The sequence below is a fragment of the Suillus subaureus genome, assembly GCF_016647635.1.
Source record: "Suillus subaureus strain MN1 chromosome Unknown BJ212scaffold_1, whole genome shotgun sequence".
NCBI lineage: Eukaryota > Fungi > Basidiomycota > Agaricomycetes > Boletales > Suillaceae > Suillus > Suillus subaureus.
Genome location: NW_024538557.1, coordinates 2,026,927 through 2,049,419, shown reverse-complemented (window position 1 = coordinate 2,049,419; position 22,493 = coordinate 2,026,927). Strand labels below are relative to the sequence as shown.

General features: G+C 47.8%; 7 protein-coding genes across 7 annotated transcripts; 5 read left to right on the top strand and 2 right to left on the bottom strand.

Annotated features, from left to right (window-relative positions):
• Window positions 1–3,222: 3,222 nt before the first annotated feature.
• On the top strand, window positions 3,223–6,616 carry BJ212DRAFT_1443497 (uncharacterized protein; the record flags this gene model as incomplete). The annotated part of the gene is made up of 15 exons (XM_041337836.1): window positions 3,223–3,327; window positions 3,456–3,721; window positions 3,773–3,904; window positions 3,963–4,351; window positions 4,406–4,511; window positions 4,559–4,577; window positions 4,633–4,711; window positions 4,757–4,970; window positions 5,026–5,158; window positions 5,179–5,198; window positions 5,249–5,327; window positions 5,383–5,548; window positions 5,603–5,865; window positions 5,919–6,375; window positions 6,435–6,616. The coding sequence occupies 15 exons, from the start codon at window positions 3,223–3,225 to the stop codon at window positions 6,614–6,616; spliced, it is 2,610 nt and encodes an 869-aa protein (XP_041200325.1).
• Window positions 6,617–7,397: 781 nt separating this feature from the next.
• On the top strand, window positions 7,398–8,289 carry BJ212DRAFT_55284 (uncharacterized protein). The gene is made up of 4 exons (XM_041343488.1): window positions 7,398–7,655; window positions 7,711–7,800; window positions 7,856–8,012; window positions 8,080–8,289. Exons 1-4 carry the CDS (start codon window positions 7,554–7,556, stop codon window positions 8,088–8,090), a joined length of 360 nt encoding a protein of 119 aa, XP_041200324.1. The 5' UTR covers window positions 7,398–7,553; the 3' UTR covers window positions 8,091–8,289.
• A 2,393-nt stretch (window positions 8,290–10,682) lies between these two features.
• BJ212DRAFT_1312583 (uncharacterized protein) lies at window positions 10,683–11,773 on the top strand. Its single transcript, XM_041334059.1, has 4 exons — window positions 10,683–10,822; window positions 10,873–11,455; window positions 11,509–11,538; window positions 11,595–11,773. The coding sequence occupies exons 2-4, from the start codon at window positions 11,028–11,030 to the stop codon at window positions 11,644–11,646; spliced, it is 510 nt and encodes a 169-aa protein (XP_041200323.1). The 5' UTR covers window positions 10,683–10,822; window positions 10,873–11,027; the 3' UTR covers window positions 11,647–11,773.
• Window positions 11,774–11,889: 116 nt separating this feature from the next.
• Window positions 11,890–14,092, top strand: BJ212DRAFT_55433 (uncharacterized protein). Its single transcript, XM_041343493.1, has 3 exons — window positions 11,890–13,368; window positions 13,462–13,892; window positions 13,955–14,092. The coding sequence occupies exons 1-2, from the start codon at window positions 12,301–12,303 to the stop codon at window positions 13,687–13,689; spliced, it is 1,296 nt and encodes a 431-aa protein (XP_041200322.1). The 5' UTR covers window positions 11,890–12,300; the 3' UTR covers window positions 13,690–13,892; window positions 13,955–14,092.
• A 1,742-nt stretch (window positions 14,093–15,834) lies between these two features.
• Window positions 15,835–16,658, top strand: BJ212DRAFT_1474617 (acyl-CoA N-acyltransferase; the record flags this gene model as incomplete). Its single annotated transcript, XM_041339124.1, has 2 exons — window positions 15,835–15,915; window positions 15,963–16,658. 2 exons carry the CDS (start codon window positions 15,835–15,837, stop codon window positions 16,656–16,658), a joined length of 777 nt encoding a protein of 258 aa, XP_041200321.1.
• A 226-nt stretch (window positions 16,659–16,884) lies between these two features.
• On the bottom strand, window positions 16,885–18,885 carry BJ212DRAFT_1474616 (MFS general substrate transporter; the record flags this gene model as incomplete). The annotated part of the gene is made up of 8 exons (XM_041339123.1): window positions 16,885–16,965; window positions 17,024–17,066; window positions 17,123–17,345; window positions 17,397–17,658; window positions 17,707–18,119; window positions 18,173–18,213; window positions 18,266–18,509; window positions 18,555–18,885. 8 exons carry the CDS (start codon window positions 18,883–18,885, stop codon window positions 16,885–16,887), a joined length of 1,638 nt encoding a protein of 545 aa, XP_041200320.1.
• Window positions 18,886–19,618: 733 nt separating this feature from the next.
• On the bottom strand, window positions 19,619–22,489 carry BJ212DRAFT_1312562 (nucleoside phosphatase family-domain-containing protein). The gene is made up of 3 exons (XM_041334058.1): window positions 22,217–22,489; window positions 21,875–22,168; window positions 19,619–21,820 (listed from the first exon to the last, which is right to left on the bottom strand). The coding sequence occupies exons 2-3, from the start codon at window positions 22,084–22,086 to the stop codon at window positions 19,789–19,791; spliced, it is 2,244 nt and encodes a 747-aa protein (XP_041200319.1). The 5' UTR covers window positions 22,087–22,168; window positions 22,217–22,489; the 3' UTR covers window positions 19,619–19,788.
• Window positions 22,490–22,493: the final 4 nt, after the last annotated feature.

Sequence of the window (22,493 nt, the reverse complement as noted above, 5' to 3'; positions counted from 1 at the left end):
GGTTTTTATGAAAACAAATCTCCGTTAATTAGTTCTTTATCTCTCCTGTGAGCTTCAGACACCTAGTGCCATCAGCTGTACTTGGCTAACGTCGGTCCCGAATATTCATGGGTATTCTATGATGCACACCGTTAGACTCGGACATTAGATGCCAAGGAACACCCTCTATGTCTGTCTGAGTGCATGGAACTTATACAGACTTAGAGGGTATTCACGACAGCTTACAACGATATTTCAGACGGAGACTAATCAATTTTACCATTTACTTGGACGCGGACATTAGATGCCAAGGAACACCCTCCAAGTCTCCGGAAGTTCGACTCGACTCCTATATACTCGGAATGCCTGCGACGAAGCAACCGTCCAAATGAAAGTTTATATTTGATATTTGCCAAAGAAGCGGCGGCCGATGCGGTGGAGCGGTGGAACCAGAAGCCTTTGGGATACTTTTGTCCGAATGAGTGGGAACCGATAGTAGAAGCCTTCGTGTGCTGTCATCTCAACGTTTGTGTAATCGCTTGAGGACCGCTATCCATACAAGTACTTATTCTACTCTGTGTTATCATTTTCGACATCAATAAAATGAGTCCGATGAGCTCGTCCGTTCGTCGTGTGAAAGTTGTATCTCTGGCGTAGTAGCCCAAAATGGCAGGACGGGAACGCTCCCTCAATAATGGGAGAAGGGGGACAACCCGCTCAATCGATATTCAGGTTTATTGTAGCTGGATGACACCTAATTTGAATCTTAAAACGCACAATGAAGAACGGCATCGCGGCGGACCTTCCAGAAGCGTTAAGTATACCTGCGGGAAGTCCCTCGAGGACGAGGCGGCCGCAGTGGAACTACAAAATTAACTTTGACCAGGCGCAGTATGTGTACATCTGCACAATATAATAGTCGGTATAATCACCCTCAGACTACGAAAGACAGACAAGTCTATTCTTTTTTTAGTTTTTCGTTTCGTGGCATTTGCCTTCGCAACGAGTATTTTCATAGGGAACTCTGCGTGGATCATCGTGGACTCTGCTTGAGCTAAGCAAAGTTTCTTGAGAGATATTGATGCTAAATGATCGTTCTGTATCGAGTGCTGGCTACGAACAAGACTGTGGATAGTAGTTCCCTGTCAAGGATGTATCAACATCACCCCGCCGCAAGAAAAAAGGAACAAGTGAGTTAAACGACTACGTGAAAAATGTGGACTACTACAGCTGGCTGTAACATCTTGCGACGTGACCGTGTTGGGTGTAAGCGCAGGACACAAGACCATACCAATCCAGTTGCCACCAATCACGTCTAATCTTTTTCAATGCGGTCAAACGGTGGCGTCTAGAAAATTTGCAACGATGGCACATTGTCCAATAAGTGCTTCTCACGAGCGAACATCATTTGCTCCCGTCCAAGCCAATGACGGCTGCTGGAATAGAGTTAACTTTCTCGGAGATCTCCAAGCTGGATTAAGTGCAGTACTTATTGACATGTGTAACAACAGGGGCAGCATGTTCGCGAGGGGTAGACAAGACCAATGGGAATTCAGGCGCCCACGATATGATGGTTGGATCTCTTGCTTAGAGTAGACGCCGTTGCCAATCCGAAAATAGGAGGTTAGATAATATGCACATGATGTCAACTGGAGAGCACATGGCGTATGAGGATTGTCATCTAGGTGAGGAGTGCCTTGCAAACATGCGGGAGAATCGATCCACGAATGATAATTGGTGCATAGCAATGCGATCGAGTGTTGATTCGGCATTCCCCGCAGGCTGCAGGGGGGCAATTCGACTGTTGGGCCACCGAGGGACCATATACGAATGTCATGTCACCTGTCCACACTGGGGAACTGTCGATGCAATTCCAAAGAAAGTACTATTGAGGGCCAGAACTACGTGTACCATTCGGGGCGGAACAAAGTGTTCAGTCAAAGGAGCATCAACAAGTGATAGGAGCCAACCGTTGGGCTTCGAGCCATCGTCGACACGCGGTCAGCACGTGTAGACCTGTCCAAAAAAGGGCTCCAGCGGGATGTGGAGTACGAGAAAAAACGTACCTGTGACAAAAAAAGAGCTTCTCGATGTTGATTGTTCATGGTGAGAACGAGGAGCAAGACAACCCTGACTGAACTAGTAAAGGTGGGGACGGAACCCCGTCGAGAAAAAGTATCGATAGCGAGACTAGGCTTATTGCGATATGGAGGACGTGGAAACGCACATTCAATTGACTTGGTTGCAGAGTGGGGTAGGACGGGCGCCTGGCGTCTGTCCATGTTCAAGCTTAAATAATTTGCTGTACTTGCTATCGTCGAGGAACACTCTTCAGGCTGTGCTGTAATATCCAAGCCATAAAGAATTGGCAAATGGGCACGTGCTACTACAAAGTGTCCAACTCACGATATATATATTTAGCCCTGTCTCAAGAAGTGACAGCTCGATTGATGACAAGAATGTGCAATAGTCTGAAGTTGTGATTGGGACTACGTACAAATCTGTGGCATGTTACTCTGGTGTAGGTTGCACGATAAGTCGCTTTGTCGTCGGGGGAGCACCAACTGTAGCCCGGTATTCTGGAGAGAGGTGGACATTGAGCTACTTAATTTCCAAGCGCTGTCTATCTTTGTACATAGATAAAGAAGTCTAGACCCGACCAAGGTCTGAGGGGACATCCGAGTTTGTGCACGGGCTACTGCAGGTGTGACACTGTGCAACATAGCCCTTGAGATCGTTCGCATTTATGACGGCCATTTGTGACCCTGGGATAACTACAGGCACCAAGCAGACGGAAGTAAGGAGCACGCGGATGGGATGCGGCTGCCTGAACTTGATGATAATTGAAACTCCGAAAATGCGTTGAGGCGAAGAGGTCGCAGAGGGGTGACACAAGGGTGACACCGATGAAGAACCAAGAAGCGCTGAAATCTCTCATCAGATTCAGTGTTATTCGCGAATTGTCCTGGGGATTTTAATTCTACTTTTGACAGAAGAGTTTCAAGTTTTGTCAGTCAACGGTCTTGTCCTCTTTGCGTGGGTTGCAGTCCTTTTAATTTTTTTGACTTGATACTGAACAACTCCAAATTCATCTAGTACCCTAATATTTGGTTGGCTATTCGTTCCTTGTGTGGAACCGTGCCACTCCGCTTGAGAGAGAGTGAGCGCGTAACAGCGTGGGCCAGTCTCCTAGGTGCTCCAGTATTGTCAGATTCAGTTTCTGGTTTTAAAGTCTTACAAGGTATGTTCTCATCATATGTTATCTCCCCTTCAAGATATCGATATCATGCTTATGCCATTGTCGCCCGTTCCGTGCTATCCGCAGTACTACCTCGACCCTTCCTCAAGGTTTGACTACATCATATCCATGCACCATCAGGATCACGCTATCCCTCAATCCAACATGCCTCCTGCTCGTTCCCCTCAAATCGACCCAGCTTTATCGCTCTACCCCCCTTACTACTCATATCAACAAGCCTCAGCAGCACATCAACCACCACCTTACAGTTCCTCAGAATTTACCTTCACCATCATCACAAGGATCGGACACAATAGGCACACCCCCAAACGACAACCTGTCTTACTCACCTGGCAATTCAAACGGGAAGAGACCTTCCTCTTCCCTAGTCGGTGCGATGGGTGATAGTAGCAGGAAAAAAGCACGCTCAGAAGACAGCTTAGACGGGCACAGTCCTGGTGCTGACAAGGACGAGCCGAAGCCAAAGACCACCAGGGGTTCACGGTGAGCTCACTCACTCACTTAGATTGCATGACCCGTAACAATGCTGTTTAGCGCGTGTACGGTCTGTCGGCGTCTGAAAATGAAATGCGTTGGTGCTGAGCAAGGCCCCCCTTGCCAACGCTGCATCACTGGGAACCACGAGTGCATATTTGAGGAGTCCAATCGAGGCAAACGGTCTACCAAGTATGTCTCAATTTCATGTATCTTGCACAAATGGCCAACACTCAAGATAAAGTCCAAGAAAACATGAGCTCCTCACTCGCTCATTAAAGAAGATGGAGAAAACTCTGGACACTGTTCTTAAGTCTATCGGTAACCCAAGTATGGTCTCTGGCATGGTATCAAGATCGCCCTCTCCGACAAGTCAAGCTGCACAAACCCAGGCGCTTCTGGCAACACCATCGCCTCCTCCCCAGTCTGCCTATCCACCATCATCGAGCGCCAATGCCTCTGCTTCCCCAAAGCTTCATTCCCTTCCCGATAACTCGCTTAACCCTCTCGGGCTGCTTGCCGAGGCAAGCTTGGCAAACCGACGTGCCCAGGGCATCTCGTCCTCATTCTCAGCGCGCCCAGCTGATCCCGATCCTGGCCACAAGTTGGGTGTGGCTAGTGATAATTATTTTAGGCCAGGTTCGTAGTTGCTTTTTCGCACGTTGTCTATTTGGCAAATTGGCAACGTTCTAGGCCCGATGACAATACTCCCCCTGCGACGCTTGTATATCGAACGGCAAATTCAGCCCGAGATGCTGAGCTTTGTTAGCACCGAGCAAGTGGTTGCGCTATTTGATATGTGAGTACTGTGTCATACACCTTGATGCCGACCTGATCGGCTGCTAGCTTCTTTGACCATTTGAACGTCCGTACTACGTGCTATCACGCCATGTGGTGCCGTATCTAAATACTCTTTGTAGGTGCACTGTGAACTCTTCGATAGAGAGTTCCACACGCCCTCACTCGTTTGTTCCCGCTCGCCATTTTTACTGACAACCAGTAAGTTTACAACTCCCCATATGTGCAGCGATTTATCTTTCGCAGTTTGTGCGATATCATCGAAATTTTACACCCAGCGACCGGAACTTCATCAGCAACTTGCGGAGCTTGCACAGAAGCTCGCGTTTAGCGTACCTGCCAAAGGTTATAAATCCCTTGAAATTGTACAAGCATATCTCCTCCTCACTCTTTGGGGATGCGGTGCCGTAGAACGCTACGAGTACGACAAGACATGGTTGTTGTTGGGAATGGCCATTAGGTTTGTATTCCTTCATTTCGTTGACAGCTTGTACTCAGTGACGTCTGTCATTCAGGATGGCGACGGACCTGAACCTGCATCGGAAGACAACGATGACTAGGCAAGATACACCAGAAGGTCAGGCTCGGGACAAGGAGGTCCACAACCGTGAGCGAACATGGCTCTTGTGCTTTGCCCTCGACAGAAGCGTGAGTTCTCAAATGGGAAGCCTCACTCTATCAAAGAGGAGTAAGTTGGCATCATTTCTGTTTTTCATCTCTAATCATTGTATCTACCAGCTTTGTAATCCGCAATGCACTACAGTGGTTGAAGTCCCCCGTTGGACAGCCAGGTGACACCGCTTTAGCAGCATACGTCGTGCGTATTCATTTATCGTGATTTTAATGCATAGTTTGATCTCATCCTCTACCAGGAATTACAGCGGATTGTATCCAGGAGCCTAGACTTCCTGTATTCGGGCACTAATACCCCGTCCGGTTTACAGACCGACTGCGATTACTTGATCATCATTAAAACTATCGAGACCCAGATACTTGCATGGCAACATGAATGGACGACTACTCGACCTTTGTCAACTCGTAAGATACCTTTATTTGATGCAATCACCTATGTCATGCTTACCATTTGTTTAGCCGATCAAGTCATGCAGTCGCAATGCCAAACCGCGATGAAGTTTTACTTCCACTACTATATGTTAGTCGTGAACTCTTTTGGACTGCAGAACGCCATGGAGCGTTCGGCGGTGGATATCGGCCACTTCTTTTCGCGGTGTTATACGTCGGCTACGGCAGTGGCTATTGTCGCGCGAGACGAGCTTGCGCCGATGGGTATGCTGAAATATTCGCCGGATTCACATTTCGTATACATTTCTTACGCGGTGCTCAGTTTGCTCAAGGTACTTTGATATCATCGTCCATCACTTGTCATGATCCTAACATAGATCTCCAGCTTATCCGCCCGGAGTTCCAGCAGTTCATCGAGAACGAGCAGAATATCATCGACCTCGTCAAGGACGTTGCGAATGTTCTCGCAGATGTCGCCATAAACTCTCATCATACCCCAGCGCTGTACAGCACATTCCTGCGGGCCCTAATCACCGCTCGCACAGATTCACCACAAGAGCCTGAAGAGGTGTCACCTGGGGACCAGTCTGATAGCATGAGCCATAGTGACATGGCTAACAACATGAACAATTCTGCGCTCTTCGGCGGTAATCCAACGATGGGAACGAATGGCATCAATGGCATGAGTGATTATTCGTTCGCGAGTGAGATGGGTCCTGTTGCGGATATTTCGACTTTCCCTCCCACTATGGCTGATATGCCATCTTCTGACGAACACATGGGTATGCTTTCTATGGAGAATATCCTGAGCAATGGATTCTGGGACAGTGTGTTGGTGCCTGGTAAGCATACATCAAGGAAACGTACTTCCGACTGGCCTTTCTGACGTATCTCAAAACAGGTTATTCAGACACCATGGAAGGCCTGAGCGGCGGCTTCGTGTTCGGAGCTGGAGGTAGTGGACTAATCACCCCCGGTTGGCTCCCTTCCCCCATCCCATCGGGCCAGAACACCCCAATGCGACATTCAACCATGGACTTCGCCCAACAAAATTTAGTCTCTGTATTCCAACAGAGAAAGTAATTATATAAACTATGCGTTTCATGTTCATGTCCATGTTTCACCTTTTTGTCATATATGTTGTTCTTGTTGTCGTTGTGCTCAATTACATTTCTCGTGTGGTCTACGTACAGTACATATCGGTCGTTTGTTATCATTGGTTGGCGGATCCCCTTCGCTGTGCTTTGTTTTATCACATTTTATTCCATCGAGACAATGTATAATATTTTGTTTCACTGAGCACAAGTTCTTTCTTGAAATGATGTGTAATAAAGTGATTGTCTATGGCGCTTCAAATTCAAACCTAGTTTCTCCAGATCATACAAGAGTCAAACCCCGTGGGACAATATTTTGTCCCAGGCCATCGTAGAAGTTCGTATGAGGCTTTCAGCTCAAGAATGCAAAGCGACTCAACAGTCGTCTTAGATCATGGCCACGATGGCCCTGACGGTCCCACTGGCAGGCATCTCTAATACCTTTCCACCCAACTCCAAATCATCGATGGTGCACGCCGTTTCTGCGAGTAGACAATCAGGTCCCGATATTTTTAACCAATCTCTCATCGCGGAGAGACGCCTTGGTCAGGTATGCGCCTCATTGATGAGGCTCCCTGACATGGAGTCGCTTATCAGTGTACCTGTCAGTTGAACAGAGTGTCGTGTAATGCTGCACGAGACTTAGATCAACTGACAAGCTTGCGTAAACGACATCCGTCAGATGAGGTATAATCGGATGCTCCAATAATTCGACTGTTATCTATGACAGTCTTACAGCACTAGCCGATGATGGGACACAGTGCAACACCGTCACCTGGAACTATGACGTTTGTCTGTATGCCAACGCTGGCAGACGCGACAGCACACGGACATTCACTGCACTGGTGGACCCGGACTACTGCACCTGATTTCAGGTCCATCTTTAAGAACCTTGCTCATCGGATTCTTTTTCAGCCACCGGCAAGATGCTCGACGTTCTATTGGCTCGATCGAAGTTCGTTCAGACAGCGTATGGAGGAGGGGCAGTGCTTGGGCAGTGCAATCCACGTATTGATGAGGGCACACAAGTAAGTAATCCAATTGACGATCTATGAATGGCCAAGAATTGAAGCGAGCATGAAGATTGTCATGAGGGTTATTATCGAACAGCTGAAAACATCTATATCTACACAACACCAATACCTTCTTTGCGGAACTTGGAACTACCTCGACGTTGGGTTTCATGTTCCTTCGCTTCGACGGCAGGCTGATTGCTCGATTATAACAGCGCGTAACTAACAAAAATCGAGGACGCAAACGACAATTTCAGATCTCGGTCCCCAAGGAACCGCGCAGGGCGAAGAGGGAATGTCGGGACTCCAGCCACGTGACCGACTTAGGAATGGCATCATCTTATTCAAATCTTATTCGCAAGATTTCAAATTGTACGTGCATATGAAATTCCGGAGTGATATTAACTGAGAAATTCACCCCGGTTCCTGCCGCTCTCAGTTTGTGTGTGACCCTGGGTTGACCAAAAACATGAACGATCCTGCGTTCTTCGCTGGTAACCCAACGATGGGAATCAATGGCACTGATGGCATGAGCCATTATTCATTCGCAAATGTGATGGATCCGGTTGTGGATATCTCGAAGGTTCCTTCCCAATACGGTTGATGTACGCCGTCTTTCGATGAGCATATGGGATGCTTTTTCTGGGGAACACCCTGAGCAGAGGGTGTGTGTTGGTGCCTGGTAAGCGAATACCAAGCAGGCGTACCTCGATGACCTTTCTGGCGTATCTCGTAGGTTGTTTAGACAACAGAAGGCTTAATTGGTACCTTCGTATTCGGGGCTTATCACTTCCGGTTGCCTCCCTTCCCCCATACCTCCCACGCAACGTCATAGTCATCAACTATTGACTTTCAGCCATTGGTACCTAGACCCCGCTTTTCAACAGCGGAAGAATTGAGTGATGGACGTGCTTCATGCCACCTTCTGTCACGTATGTTGTTTTTGCTATTGTTTTGCCGAAATATCTTTGTCGTGTGTTCTAGGTCACAGTTATGACGGAAGTTACTGTGGAGTATTTCCTTCCCCTTCACCACATTCTATGGAGACACGGTATGCTGACTAGAACCTCTGTCAGAGCTTCTGTCCCCACTCTGAGTCCGGGATGCCCGAGGACTTCGCGAGTTTGACTACAAAGATCTTCACTTAGCGCAGGCAGTACATTAGCCAGAATTCGCAAGACCATACATCGATCTTCACCCGCAAGGGTTTCCCCTCTGCACGATAGACCAGGTAAGTCTCTGCACATGAGAAACTGAGAGCCTAGCATCAAGGTTTGGCAGGCTGCAGCCTATGTTTAGCGCATCTTACGGCATACCGTTCGAAGACCTGTAAGTACCTTGTCCCTACTTGGATATACCATAACCCTGAGATAGAACAGTGAATGAGATGGAAGGCGTTAATATCAAAAAGCGTGTGTAATCCCGTCACAGTAAGTACTGGAAACAGTCAGGACTTGCTATTCCCTGATCTCAGCCTGATCTTTGCATTAGTATCACAGCCATCAATATATGCATAAGACCATTGCGGATGACTGATTACATTTTACGGTTTCGGGCACGAAACAGACGTATTAGTCTCAAATGTGTGTAGACCTCACAAAACACCATACATCTCTACCTCATTAATGACTTGGTGATTTTTTTTGGTTTGGCAGGTCATGATTAGTCTCTGGATTTTGGCACAATTAACCTCTGGATAACCGTGCGCACGAAGCAAAAAACAGAGTTGAGCAATATCACTAGGATAACGTTGGTGAGTCTATCACAAATACTTTCCAAGAATAACGAGATTTGTCATTTTTTTGGAGGCCCCCGACTCGCAAGATGCGTTCAAATGCGGAGTACTGCACTATACAGACGAACATGAACCGCGCAAAACTGTCTTTCCTCGTACATGATACTGACTCCATGCTTGCCAATCGGTGATCCTACTTTTGATGAGTCTTATAATTATACGGGTGAAATATTATTACTGATGCGGCATGCCGTGTGTCCAACTTGAAGCAGGTTCCGTCGATGCTTTGGCAAGTCCCCAGGGGTGCCATGGCAACACACATATTCAGTACGAGTGGGTACACGACATTGCCACCCGCCTGACGAATGGGGGTGGGCCCGTATATTCTGCAGGTGTCACCTCCCAATGATAAACACGATAGCGCGGGACTCTGCCAGGGCATTGTCGGGCTGTAGGATACATTTAACGGTCCAATCTAACGTTCTGGAGTCCGAGTGGACAACGCTTTTGAGGATAAGACTGTTAAGCCCATCAGGTTATAGCCTTACGCCTCAACAGGTTTCCTTTGCGGAACTTGCACAGCGACTGCTACTCCAGGCACCAGTATCGGACGATGGATTTCCCAATCGGATTTGAGCCGAAAGAAACGAATCTGATCAATATTAACTACCAGTTGTTTCCAGAAAGTGCTTTGAAGTGTCATAATCATAGTGGTTGTTTGACGATAACGATACAGTATTTAGATGTGCGCATGTAAGTAATGATAGTCAGTAGAGTTGAAATGCGACTCACAAGAACGTGGGTGCTGGCCATTCTTCATTCTGATACTGTTTAGCCAACTCGCGGAGTTGTAAATTCAAGTTCTTCTATCAGAAGTGCGAGGCAAGGCTGTATTAAATTCCTTCTGGTGAATTCTCAGAATGAGTCTGCGAACCGTTGGAGATATCTCATGAGGAAGGATAGCATTCGAGCTCCATCTTTGCCTCGCTCGGTACCACGAAGGCCAGGAGACTCCGTCTAGTCACTCACACATCCCGGATCTCCATGCTGACATGAGACTTGATTCAAGGGAAACCATCTTGTCACGCGTATCCTCCTGGAAAAATAACATCCACAAACCTTAGCATGAATCCTCAGTGAGCCTCCGAGCAAATTTCGAGGCCACTTCTCCTGCGAGTCCACGCGTGCTCGCCGCTCAATATTTCCGCACCATCGTCGCGTCTCCAACATTGCGTCTCATTTCGCTTACGCTGGTTAATTCACTGCAGTGAGTGAGAAATCACCAACGTGAAGCCAATTTCAAGGCTTCTTGGGCGTTGATAATTATAACGTGCGTTGTGACTTGATGATCCTTACAGAAGTGTGCTCATCCAAAAATGAACGCCGGCTGTGGCTGTAGTCTGCAGGGCTACACTTCCCTTTACATTTTTCAGTTTCAACCGGTGACCTGTTAGTGTGAATGTTGTCAGCGAAGGGGAGGACGATCAAACTACATACGAGTGTTACCGGGAAGATCCACTGTGGAGCTTCGTCAACGAGGAGCATGCTAGTTTCTTCGGCACAGGTAATTTAATAAACCCCTGTCTTTCAAGTTGATGACTTCTTCTGATTGTCATGGACTCGTGATGAGTTGACCTTCGCTATAAAAGCGTATGACCACGCTGGTACAGTTCCTCCGCTGGGCGCATCCGCTGATCGGGACGATCGTCGACATGTGTACTATTTCAAATGCCATGGGACTAATCTTGGTACATAGACCGTCCGTGAGGAAAAACCATGCTTCCATACAGGTACAGGGGGGACAGGGGGCCGGTTTATTGCACCTGCTGTCATACCCACTGGCTCGTCCACGACAACTCCTGCAGCTTGTGCTCAAACTGTGCCTACAAACTGTGTCCAGCTGTGTCCCCAGTGGGTTCTCCCTCCGAGTGGAGTTGCTCCACCGCAAGTCTCGGTCTCATCGATACAAGTCATGGTGTGAAATTCTTCCCCCCCTATTCTGGTACCATGATGGGAGATATCGGAACGATCATGGGTGGAAGCATGTGAGTGCAAGGGAAGGAGAAGTGTTCTTTTGGGTCTGTGTTTCATATTGGTACTGATCATTGTAGAGCCATGTATGCCGTAACATACTGATGGGCTTTGCTGTATCCTGACGGTGTTCTTGGTAATGGGCCAGTGATCGTAATCAGATTGGGAAGCCATTGTTCGATGCTTACGGCGGTCATCATTCTAACTCCTGATAGCATACCACAGCCTGTGCGGATATGATTCTGCTCTCACAGACCAAGGTCGACAGTTTGGGAAACTGAGTAGTAAAGAAAGGACCTAGATGCGTGTGTCAACTGAAGCCGTGCGGCTGCGGAACTAAACTTACAGAAGGATTATTGAAAGAAAGTATTATGTCACCTCCAGTGCTGTATTACTTTGTGCTGGAACTCCCACAGGATTACTGAGAGTTTGCGCCTGCCAGGCACTTCAGCTTGATGTCGTACTCTCCCTTTCTTAGAAAGCTGTGTGGATGAGCTTGGGATGAACATTCGTGGCAATTGTCTTGGCTGGGATCTGCCTCGTTGCAAACACGCTTGTTGATGCCAAACCCGACGAGAGCGTGATAATTTCCCGATAATCTGCAAATTTCTTACTGGACGGAACGGAAATAAGTCGCTTGCAGAAGTCTAATCATGGCGAGCAAATCTCTCGCAACCCAGCTGGGATAGCGAGATCCCAGCCCCTACTGGTCCTCATCGCTTCCCGTAACTGGCACGGGATCTGATGATTCAGTCAGGTTCGCAGCCTCATTATATAAAACCAGCGGCACTAGTAGCTTTTTCTTTCTTTTGCTTTGATACTCATTGATTCGACCTCCTCCTCTGCGCAGAGTTATCTGCAGGTTGGTGACACTTTGGAGGTGACGACGTTCTCATGACAGAGTACACATCTTCACCCGAGGCTGTTCAGGTCTTCAGAGACTCTCGGGAACGTACTGAGCACTGGGTGCGTTCGCACTCACCATTCCATTCCCAGTTCTATTCCCCCGAAAGTCCCCCATCTGTCGTCAGTGACATAGATATCGACGACTGTAGCTCAGATAACGGCAGTTCGCATTCTTTGCCTCCGAAGATGATGTTGAGGTATGGGGATGGACGAGACATTCCTATCTCGCACTGGCACTATGACAATGGCTCTCACAAAGGAAGTAGTCATAGTTCGAGTTCTCATCCCCATCTTCAACACAGCCATCAACACCGTTCTCATGACCGCTCGAGGTCTGCTGCTGATGCATATCCTGCGCGGGGTCCTCGCCACCCCGAGTACACAGGGTATCATCACTCCCCAACACGAAATGCACATCGTGTAGTCCCCAGTGAAGATTTGGAACCTGAGGAAATACAAATCCTTCCCTCTGACCCACACGCCACTCCCTATGACTCAAGAAACGAAAAGTATCGGCCGCGTAGAGCTTCAGAACCTTACCGGCCCGAACCCTTGCAATCCCCGCCCCACAAAAACGCTGTAGAGATCCTGGCAACACCCTTACCACGTCACGTTCCCAGCAATCATAGTACCGCTGCCCCACCAGTCACTTACTCTCATTCACAACCCATCCCTCAACAATACGAGCAGCACCACCCTGCGCACTCGCATTCGCGAAATAGGCCTCCACCTTCGATCGTATATGCACCCGGTTCTCACCACGCTACCGATCATTATGCTCCACCAACAATTGTGTATGCCCCAACTAAGGCACCAGGCATGACGTATACAGTGTCTGCGCCTACGGGTTCAGGGTTTCCGCAATACCCGCGTATCACTCCTGCCCCATACCCCACCGTCCACAGTCGTCTCGCGTCTATTCATGAAGAGGCACGGTATGGGATGAGAGGCCCCCTTCCAAGGGAAGATCGGCCGAGAGTGCCTGCCCCGATAAGCGAGGCTGACAGCTGCGAGTCGGGCAGCACCTACTATGTTATACCCACTCCTGGCCAGAAAGTGAAGGTCCTGGTAAGTCACCGGCAAAGTGCTTATCTCTCCTTGTCATAACTACGTTTCATTTGGCTGACTTGTACTGTGTGGTTGTTCCAGCCCGGACCCGCACCTTCCCTCTACACGGCCACGTCAACCACTAAATCGCCCTCGTCACCTCAATCTACCAGCACGGGATTCAAGAAACCGTTTTTCAGCAGGCTTTTGAGCTTTGCGTCTGATCTATCAAAAGTATCCAAAACCCCGAAATTCTCCTCAAAGACCAAGTTGCGACGACATCATTCTTTAGACACGTCCACGGGCGGTCATATACGACACCGCTCGTGACATTTATACGTGTTCTGGATAATGATTTCGAAAGGTTTTTGCATTGAACGTTCTACTCTTTTACATTTGTCTTGATTGGATAGACTTTGGATAGACTTTATGCATTCATATGCACGCATATGCATTGCCCTCACATTGTACGACACTAACAGCACTGTAGCGCTAATCTTCCACTCATTTTCTTTTTTTCTCCTAGCGTTTATGTTCGTATCATAACCTCACTTCTCATCCTCCGATGTTCATGTAACTCCTGCATGCCTTCCAGCAGGTCGCCGTAATAATGACATGTCGTAACATTTAAATCTGACATCAACGTGGCACCTGTGAATACACATGTCATTCATTTACTTATAAACAAACTTCCGCCTCAACGAAGCACCAAGAAACCGTTAAATGAATTGCCATCTTGCAAACTCTCTTTGACATATCACTGGGCCACAACTAATGACCTTCCATCACGCCCAAATCACACCCCACCCTTTTTCACACTGAACGTGGATAGACTCTATCCAGTGCTCATTTTACAAGATTTGTCTGATCAGGATCCGATCGTGATCATGTGCGAGGGACATGAGGGGATATATACTGTTGAATTTTATCGTGTCATGAAGGTCTAGATGGCGTTGACAAGGCTATCGTCGAGAAGCACTATTACAAGCGTCGATGACGTTCGTCCTGAGGTTTCATAGATACCAGAGATGAATCATGACAGGTGCTGTGGATAAGGGATGTTTCCTCGGATGTTCGGGATATTCGCTGCAAAAAAAAAATCAAGCCATGCAGGGGTGAATAGATCTTTCCGAGTAGTATGAGGTCAATGCGCGATTTGCCACAAGTGTGTTGGTGAGATAGAACTGCTCTGTAAAATGAGCGGGCCTCGGGGTGTTTGAGATAAGACGTAAGTTAAGTAGTACATGGAGCAGAAAGTATGGGGGCGCCGTTGATGTCCGTAGTATACGCATCTCACTTGTACCCGGGTATGGTCGAGAAACTTGGATGCTTGTCCCTCCATGCGGGACCCGGAATTCAGTGCTTGAAACTCGTGCTGATCGTGGTGCGCTGAGCTGGAGGATTCAAAGTCATCGAGGCCAATCGTAATGCATGCCATCTTAGGAGTTAAAATGGTTCTTCGAATCCGAAATAGTCAGGTGGTCTGGATAACGTAGCAACGTGCGGAACGTATGCAAAACAATCGGCAGTGCGAGACGTAGAACACTTCGGCGTATCGCCTCGATCGAATTGTGAACGTTCTTCACAATAACTCGAGTTCCGACTATATATAACGCAGTGCACGACGCTCAGGGGCTCGAGAACCACTGGCCTTGTTCTGGGCCGTGTTGTAATTTATAGGAACCCCAAAAAACATCTTGGGGGATAAGTATCATAAGGGTCAGGAAATACGAATGACTTTGAGTTCGACTCACTAACATGAGTTTTCGACTGCTTTTCAGTATCATTAGGATAGAGCCTGCACTTACTACATGTCTTATGGTTGGACACGTCAGGTCTCGGTCTCATACTATGCTGAGACTATACTTTTCCGCCACAATTTTTTTATGGCACAAGTGTCAGTCCTGGGTAGAGTCAATTAATCTGTGTCAATGTATGTCACTACAGTAAATCGAGACTGTCCCTTGCCTTGTGAACACAGAATCAAGGCCAGATAAGATCATTTAGGACAGAAAGTCGACTAGTTGAATAGCAGCTTTCAGGTCAAGACAGCCCTTTTTAGCACAGAAACCTAAATAAAAAAAAGTAATTTAAGTATGAATGTGTACGAAGTGTTCTATTCTGCACACTACTCGGCAAGTGATCGGACTGTTCCTGGGACTGCTGGCAGTGAATCATCGTTCCTGTGCTTGATTCTATGCATTCTGATGTCGGTGCCATGTACTGTGGCCAGACAGCTTGGAGTGAGTAGAGAATTGCAAGCTGCCCGCGGTGATATCTACACATTCTCTTCGGTCCGGTGGTGAGGGTGAGCACTTGACAAGATTGCTCCCATGATGCTGACTCATTTTACCTATGTATATGAAGGAGTCAGTCATCACATGCATCATAGATACTGATAATCGAGCATCACTTGAGTACATATGTAATTTTCTGTCTTCAGCTCTCACCCCTTCTTCGTACAATCAATTAACCATGACCGTCTCGAAGGACCTCAATTTCTGTTTCCCAGTGCGGGAGTTATCGAATGAACGTGTCAAGATGACTCCCTTCGAGGTAAGCCAATTCAAATCGTTAGATGACAGCTGACTGACTTGCCACAGGCATCGATCCATTCGTCTTCGTTTTTCTCCGCCACATCAGCTCACCCGGAGCTGTGGGCACACATGCCTACTGGCCCATTCCAAACCGTACAAGATTTTGATACCAATTTCCTCGAGGCCGTAGTCCATCGTGATCTAGGAATGGTATTATTTGCCATCATAGATAAAACAAAACCACCCTCGGCTGCAGACGGGGAAGGTGAACTGGCTGGGATGATGTCTTATACGGGCTCTTCTTCTGTGAATCTAAGCACAGAAATAGGATATATCATCATCCTTCCCTCATATCAAAGGACGCATGTCAATTCCAATGCTGTTGGGCTTCTTTTGCAGTACGCACTGGAAGTGCCATCGCAAGGCGGTCTGGGGTTGCGAAGGGTTCAGTGGCAATGCAGCTCCATGAACGCCCCTTCCATTCGTGCTGCCGAGAGGCTGGGCTTCAAGAAGGAGGGGATTATGAAATGGCATCGTGTATATCGTGGAGGCAAGGAGAGAGGCAAAGTACATAATGGTCGTGAGTTGCCTCAGGGCGATCTTGAAGAACAAGATTATGGAAGGGATACCGTTATTCTTGGTTATTGTTGGGATGATTGGGAGCAAGGAGGGAGAGAGAAGATACAATCAATAATGGACAGACAGCATGTAAGTTACTGGGCTTTCTCAACGGTGCGGCCATTTGATGGCTATAACTCATGAATTTGTCTAGTGATACCCTCATAATTTACCTGGCACTGCAGACCATAGACCCGAGAGTTACATTGCACCCCTGGTCACAGGTAAATACCATGGGCTGGGATCAACATGTGAGTTGAAAAATCACAGCAATTTGTTTTTACTTCCGATTCATGTCCATTGTGATACACTAAGTACCCTGTAAGAAATTTTCTAGTCTGCGGTAAAAGTATTGGCAGTTGTAATGATATTAATGCTGTGTTGTGGTAGCTTCTGATAGCGGTCGGAGTCTGATGAGAAAGAGTAGCGACGCGGCCGCGATCACGATCGCCTGTGATAAGCACGTTGAATAGATATACATCGTGCAGTGATCTGCAAAGAGAGCTTACCCCATGGGTATAGAACACCAGCATCGGTTGACTCGAGATTGTGCTACATTAAGTAAGGAAATAAGGAGACAGTGTAGGATAGAAAACCAAACGACTCACGCAGTAAAAATGCTGCCCATGACAAGAGGGGAGAGGAAAGCTCCAATGCTTGACATCATTTCGATAGCAGCTAGTACCTCTCCTATCCGACGCGATTCATGAGTTGTCAATTGGATGTTTGCAGCTTCAAAATACGTGCCTTGTTTTAAGGGATCGACCGATGACACCACGAGACTTCGAATGATGGGAGTATGTGCTGCGCTGAACCCGGCAATAGTCACGGCTTCACAAAACATCAATATACACATCGCTGCCTTTTAGCGTGGCCTCGCACCTATGAGATGTGAAACACGAGTCGTCGTTGCAGACGCCATTATATAGGCGAGAGCATTGATGACCAAGGAGACGAAAGTGATATGGATATCGAGAAGGTCTGTCGACCTAGATACGGCAGTGTCATCGCTAGGGTCCTCTTGGTCTTCAGGGAGAACAACCTCCCTGGCGTAAATCGGACGTAATACACGAATCAGTGAGGGTATCGCGTATGTAAGAGAGAACGCAGCGCTCAAGCTCAGTGTTGTTAACACAATTCCGGTCTAAATTAGACATAAGTGTAGAGCTCTAGTGATTGATGTTCAGCCTACCTGAGCAGGGTTGTAGCTGTATTTTGTTATGTACAACAATAAAAGGGCTGCCGGCGTATACGTGTCCGCAAGCGTCGCGATCATGATATGAATTGCACAATACAATACTCGCAAGTTCCGTCTGCCATCTGCCTTGCGGGCAGGAACAAGCTGTTTCAGAGGTTCGAACGCAATGGCTATTGTAGATATGAGGCGGCTCGATAAATTTCGACGAGCACTTGCTTCCACATTCTGCTGAGCGAGGCGCTGGCGACGCAGTTCATCACGTTTCCCTTCAGGGAACGATTCGGGGAGGAAAGCTAGGACATAGACGAATATTGCCCCGAGGAGGAAGACGGAGATGTAAAACACGATTAGCGGATCATTGGTCTTGGTGGTGACAAATCCACCAACAGCAAAGGAGACTGTTTGGCCTTCACACGCGTAGATTAATGGAGATTGTCTCAATACAGAGGATGGTGCTTACCTAGCGTAGCCCATCCATTAATGGCACTCAAAACGGGTGTTCTTGAGCATCCGGTCAGTCCAAAGAGAACTGATTGCCACAGTTATACATTACCTGTCCTCAGCACCGGAGATATCAATGGTATAGATGTTCACGATAAACATCATAGTCAGCACACCACTGAACATTCGCAGTAATAGAAAGGCGATCATAAAACTTGCTTCTAGCCATTCAGACAGGTACTGGGAGCAGACCATAAGAGAATATCCCAAAAAACTAATGGCAACTATGCCAAGGATAACTGGTTTTCTTCCGAATCTGGAGCTAATATGGCTAATCACACTGCATGCGACCATGGCTGTTTGGACATTAGGTTAGGCAGAAGAATCAGTAGCTTCCGCACCTCCAAGCCCTTCGCCAATTAAAATGACTGAAATGACTGTGGCGTATGTTTTATCCACCTCTGGAACCGCGCATAGTTCCTCAGATATCTCCCTGCCAGGTGGCAAGTTGCCATTTGAAATAAGCCACAGCCGACAGATGATTGACTGGATAACCCCCAGTAATGTCGTCGTAGGAAGAGTTGAAGTAAGTCGTGTCACGACAGCTAGCGGAATTAGAAGTGTCAATGGGGAAAATTGGCGTCTACTGTTTGATGCATCCTGCCGCTCTGGAAGGAGCGGGGCACGCTCAGAGGGTAACTTGGTCGGTGATACGTCTTGAATGCTTGACATGGGAGTTCGAACCAGCCGGTTTCGATATCTTCGAATTGAATAAGTAGTACTATGTAGCCGCAGTGAGTCCGGTGGCTGAGCCAGGCAAGTCAATACTGTTACTAACTTTTAGTTAACATTAGGTTGAAACAACGTAACACGCATGCGACGTTGCGCCCCGTGGGACGTCCAAGCGTATTCGCAGCATGTCGGCAACTAAGTATAGATGTGCTCGTGTGAGATTTCAGGCTTTTGGCGAAGGAAGAAATAAGTATTCCTACCTAGTCAAACCGCAAATCTAGTCAAGAGCCAGGGCCATTTGTGGAAGACTTGCTCTTGTATTTCATCGAAACACTTGTCAACTTGTCGCGTCTTAAAGCTAGTTCAACAATCGAGGTTTCCTAGTTGCGCTTTCATGTCCGACTCGGAGCTTCCTGCTACTCAGGACACCATTATGATAAGGAAGTTGGGCTCACCAGTCATTTCGGACCAAGTTGCTGGAGAAGGCCAAGAACTGTTGGCTTTTTTGACAGGTAATAGAAGATATCAGCATGCGATTTACCGACTTATTAACTCACTTTTGAGGCCTTGAGGCACAAGAAGTCACCACCACTATGGTGCAAGATTTAGATGATTTAATCGACAGGCTCATCGAGAGTCGAGATTGAAAATTGAAAACGCGTTGAACTACTATGTATATGTACTTACGTACGTACACTGTACCTGTACACAGCGAAATTTGAAACCCGAATTTCCTTGCAAAGTCAAATTTGTATTGACTGCATAGGTACATCGCTTTCAAGCGCTAAAGTACGCGAGGATTAAATTATACCACCCACACTACAGCAAGTAATAAGATATCCTTGGTTTTGTCTACAACGATAATACTCAGTGGTCCAATTCAAGGTTCTGTCCAATGTCAATTCACTCGTCGGGTAGCTGTAATATACTGTTTGCACGAGAGAGTGTCTGCCTCGGAAATAGTGTCAAGTTCATATGCGATGAATTTCGCGAACGTGGGTTGATGGAAGAAATCGAAGACCTGCTGCTCGTCATTATAGTGTCGTCGGGAGCGGTGGCAGCTATGGGTGACGAAGCGCGAGAGTGAGAATGTGTTGTAGAAGTGGAAGTGCTAAACCCGTCTGAAGCATTGTGATAGGGAGGAGGTGAGAGTGTTGAGGCTTGAGAGTGTCGAATCAATGGAGGATGAAGTGAGGTAGAGATGGGAGGCAAACGCGGTCGACGTGATGATGTCGAGGAGGAGACCAGGCGGCGTAGGGGTCGTAACAGGGACGGGGGTAGAAAAGAGGTATTCGAAGGCGATGGAGGACGTGGCGTCGCTGTCCCTTCCTCCATCGCGTAGGCTCCATGTAAGTCACGTTTAAATGAGCCACGTAAGAGACGCCTCCGAACAACGCGTAATGGATGTCGTAGGCGAAAAACTATGCAGCTCACCACAACGAGGACAATAGCGTAAGAGAGTATAGTAATGGGTGAAAATCCCAAGGACTCGCGGGTTAAAGATGCCGGCAGGTGTGGGGAAACATGCTCTTCCAACAACTGATCGAGATCCCAGAACGGTCGAATGGGTTTGATAGGAGGGTTGGGTGTACTAGCAGGGATATCGTCTATAGGATCAGCCAGCGGCCTACCACTGCTTGAAGACGGTTTGATTTCCTTGCTTGCTTCTAGCACCATTTTACCCAGTGTCCAGCTAATGGCAATGTCTCCGACGGAGTCGACAGACTGAAACACAGGTCTTCCCAAACCCTTCGCTTCAGCCTGGTGTGCCACTTGTTCTCCGATCGTGGTGGAGTTCCCTTCTGGGTCTACTATCCGAGGAATCCCAATTCCTTCATGTAGCACATTGGCTATCCAGGCGGCCTTGAAGCACTGCATCTGCAACCTCGGAAGCTCCACACTCTTGCCCCACTTCCCGACCTCCATGACCTCGCCGTTTTCCATAACTTCCCCATCACCGCCTCGTATACCTTGCGCTCTCAACAGTTCGTGTTGGTTGACTATACCATTCCAATCCCTCCCGCAGAACTGTGTCGCAGCACGCTCGTACTGCACATAATCATACGGGCCGCCAAGCCCGAAGACATGTTCAGATGAATACCAGTATTCGGAAACGCCAATAAAATGGGAGGAAGCAAAGTTGATCGCAGGAACATGCACTCCATCGAAAAGGCATGGAGCAGTATTGCATGGCGCATTTTTGTTGAGGAGAGAAGCAGTACGATCCAGACACTGGGTGAAAGACCCCGTCCCCACAAGTTGATATGTTGAATGTGACCCATCAATCTGAGGAAATGTTTCGGAAAGTATCAGGTCCTTTGGGAGGCACGGATCAGGTATGGGTGACGATTCCGAGGTCTCGAGCGAAGTCTCTTTGAAATGCTCGACGGTCTTCGCGACATATCGCTCTCGTGCCTGATTGGTACCATAGCCCAACCACGTAGTGACGAATACCGAGTGGTTGACTTCGTCTCCGCCAAGTAGTCGTAACCGGACATCAACCAGGTTCTCCTTGTCTCCCGATAGCGTGTCAGATGGCTCAAAGGCTATCTGGGTCGAAGCGCCTCCCATGTCCAGAAAGCCATAGGTCGTCTTCTTATCCTTTCCGTAAAACCCATCCATAAGATAGTTCACTGCTATCCATCCATACAAGCCTTCCTCCTCGCCAGTGATAATTCGTACACTGGACCCACACGGACCGTCTTTCGATTCGTCGTCTATCCGGAAGCTCGAGGCGCTTTTGAGATAGTTACATGTAGCATTGAGCACGCGCGCTTGCTGCACCGGTGTCAAAAGGCGCATACCGGCGGTAGCGAGGAGGAAAATGGGAGTTTCAGATTCGAAGGAAGGAGGTATTTGAGAGCGCGCATGCTCGAGTAGGGGTGCAAGGTATTCGTGTACACCCTCTGGGTTGTCTGCGAATGTAGAAAGGCCTACATGACAGAGCCAGTTGAATGACACAAGCAGAATATCAGACATGTACATACCTGGTTCAGCCTTCATTATCCAATCATCTCCTTCCTGGACACCCTTCTCTACCTTGGGCAATTTATCCCATACATCATTTCCCTGCTCTCTAAGCACGACATCGGGATCCTCCCAGCTATATATCTGAAGTCTTGAACCCGACGAGCCAGCGTCAATAACTATTCCAAAACGGCGCGCAGTAAGCCAAGAATCAGAGGATATCGTAGGTGGCATAGACCAGGGCCCAGCGGTAAAGCAATCGATGCTCCACTTGACGAGGACGTGGGGGACCGTAGTACAACAGCAAGGATATTTGGTAAGTGGATGTATAAATGACGAGGTACAATTTGACCCAGCGACTCAGCCACCACGCGGGACCCAACTTCCCGAAGTTGTCCCGAAGCTGACGTTCACGATCAATCTGGCTTATAAGTAATACTGGGCAGATAACGAGCTCGTGGTAGTAATAATTACTTTCATGATCGCGTACGAGTGACCTGCTAGGAATTTCTGGTAGTTCTTCCATTGACTTGGACTATAATTTTTACTCTCGAAATCTGGTTACATGAGAGCATTGACAGCTGCTCATTTCCTGGCAGTTTGTAGGTGACACGCGACGTATGGAAGATGGTGCATCTGTA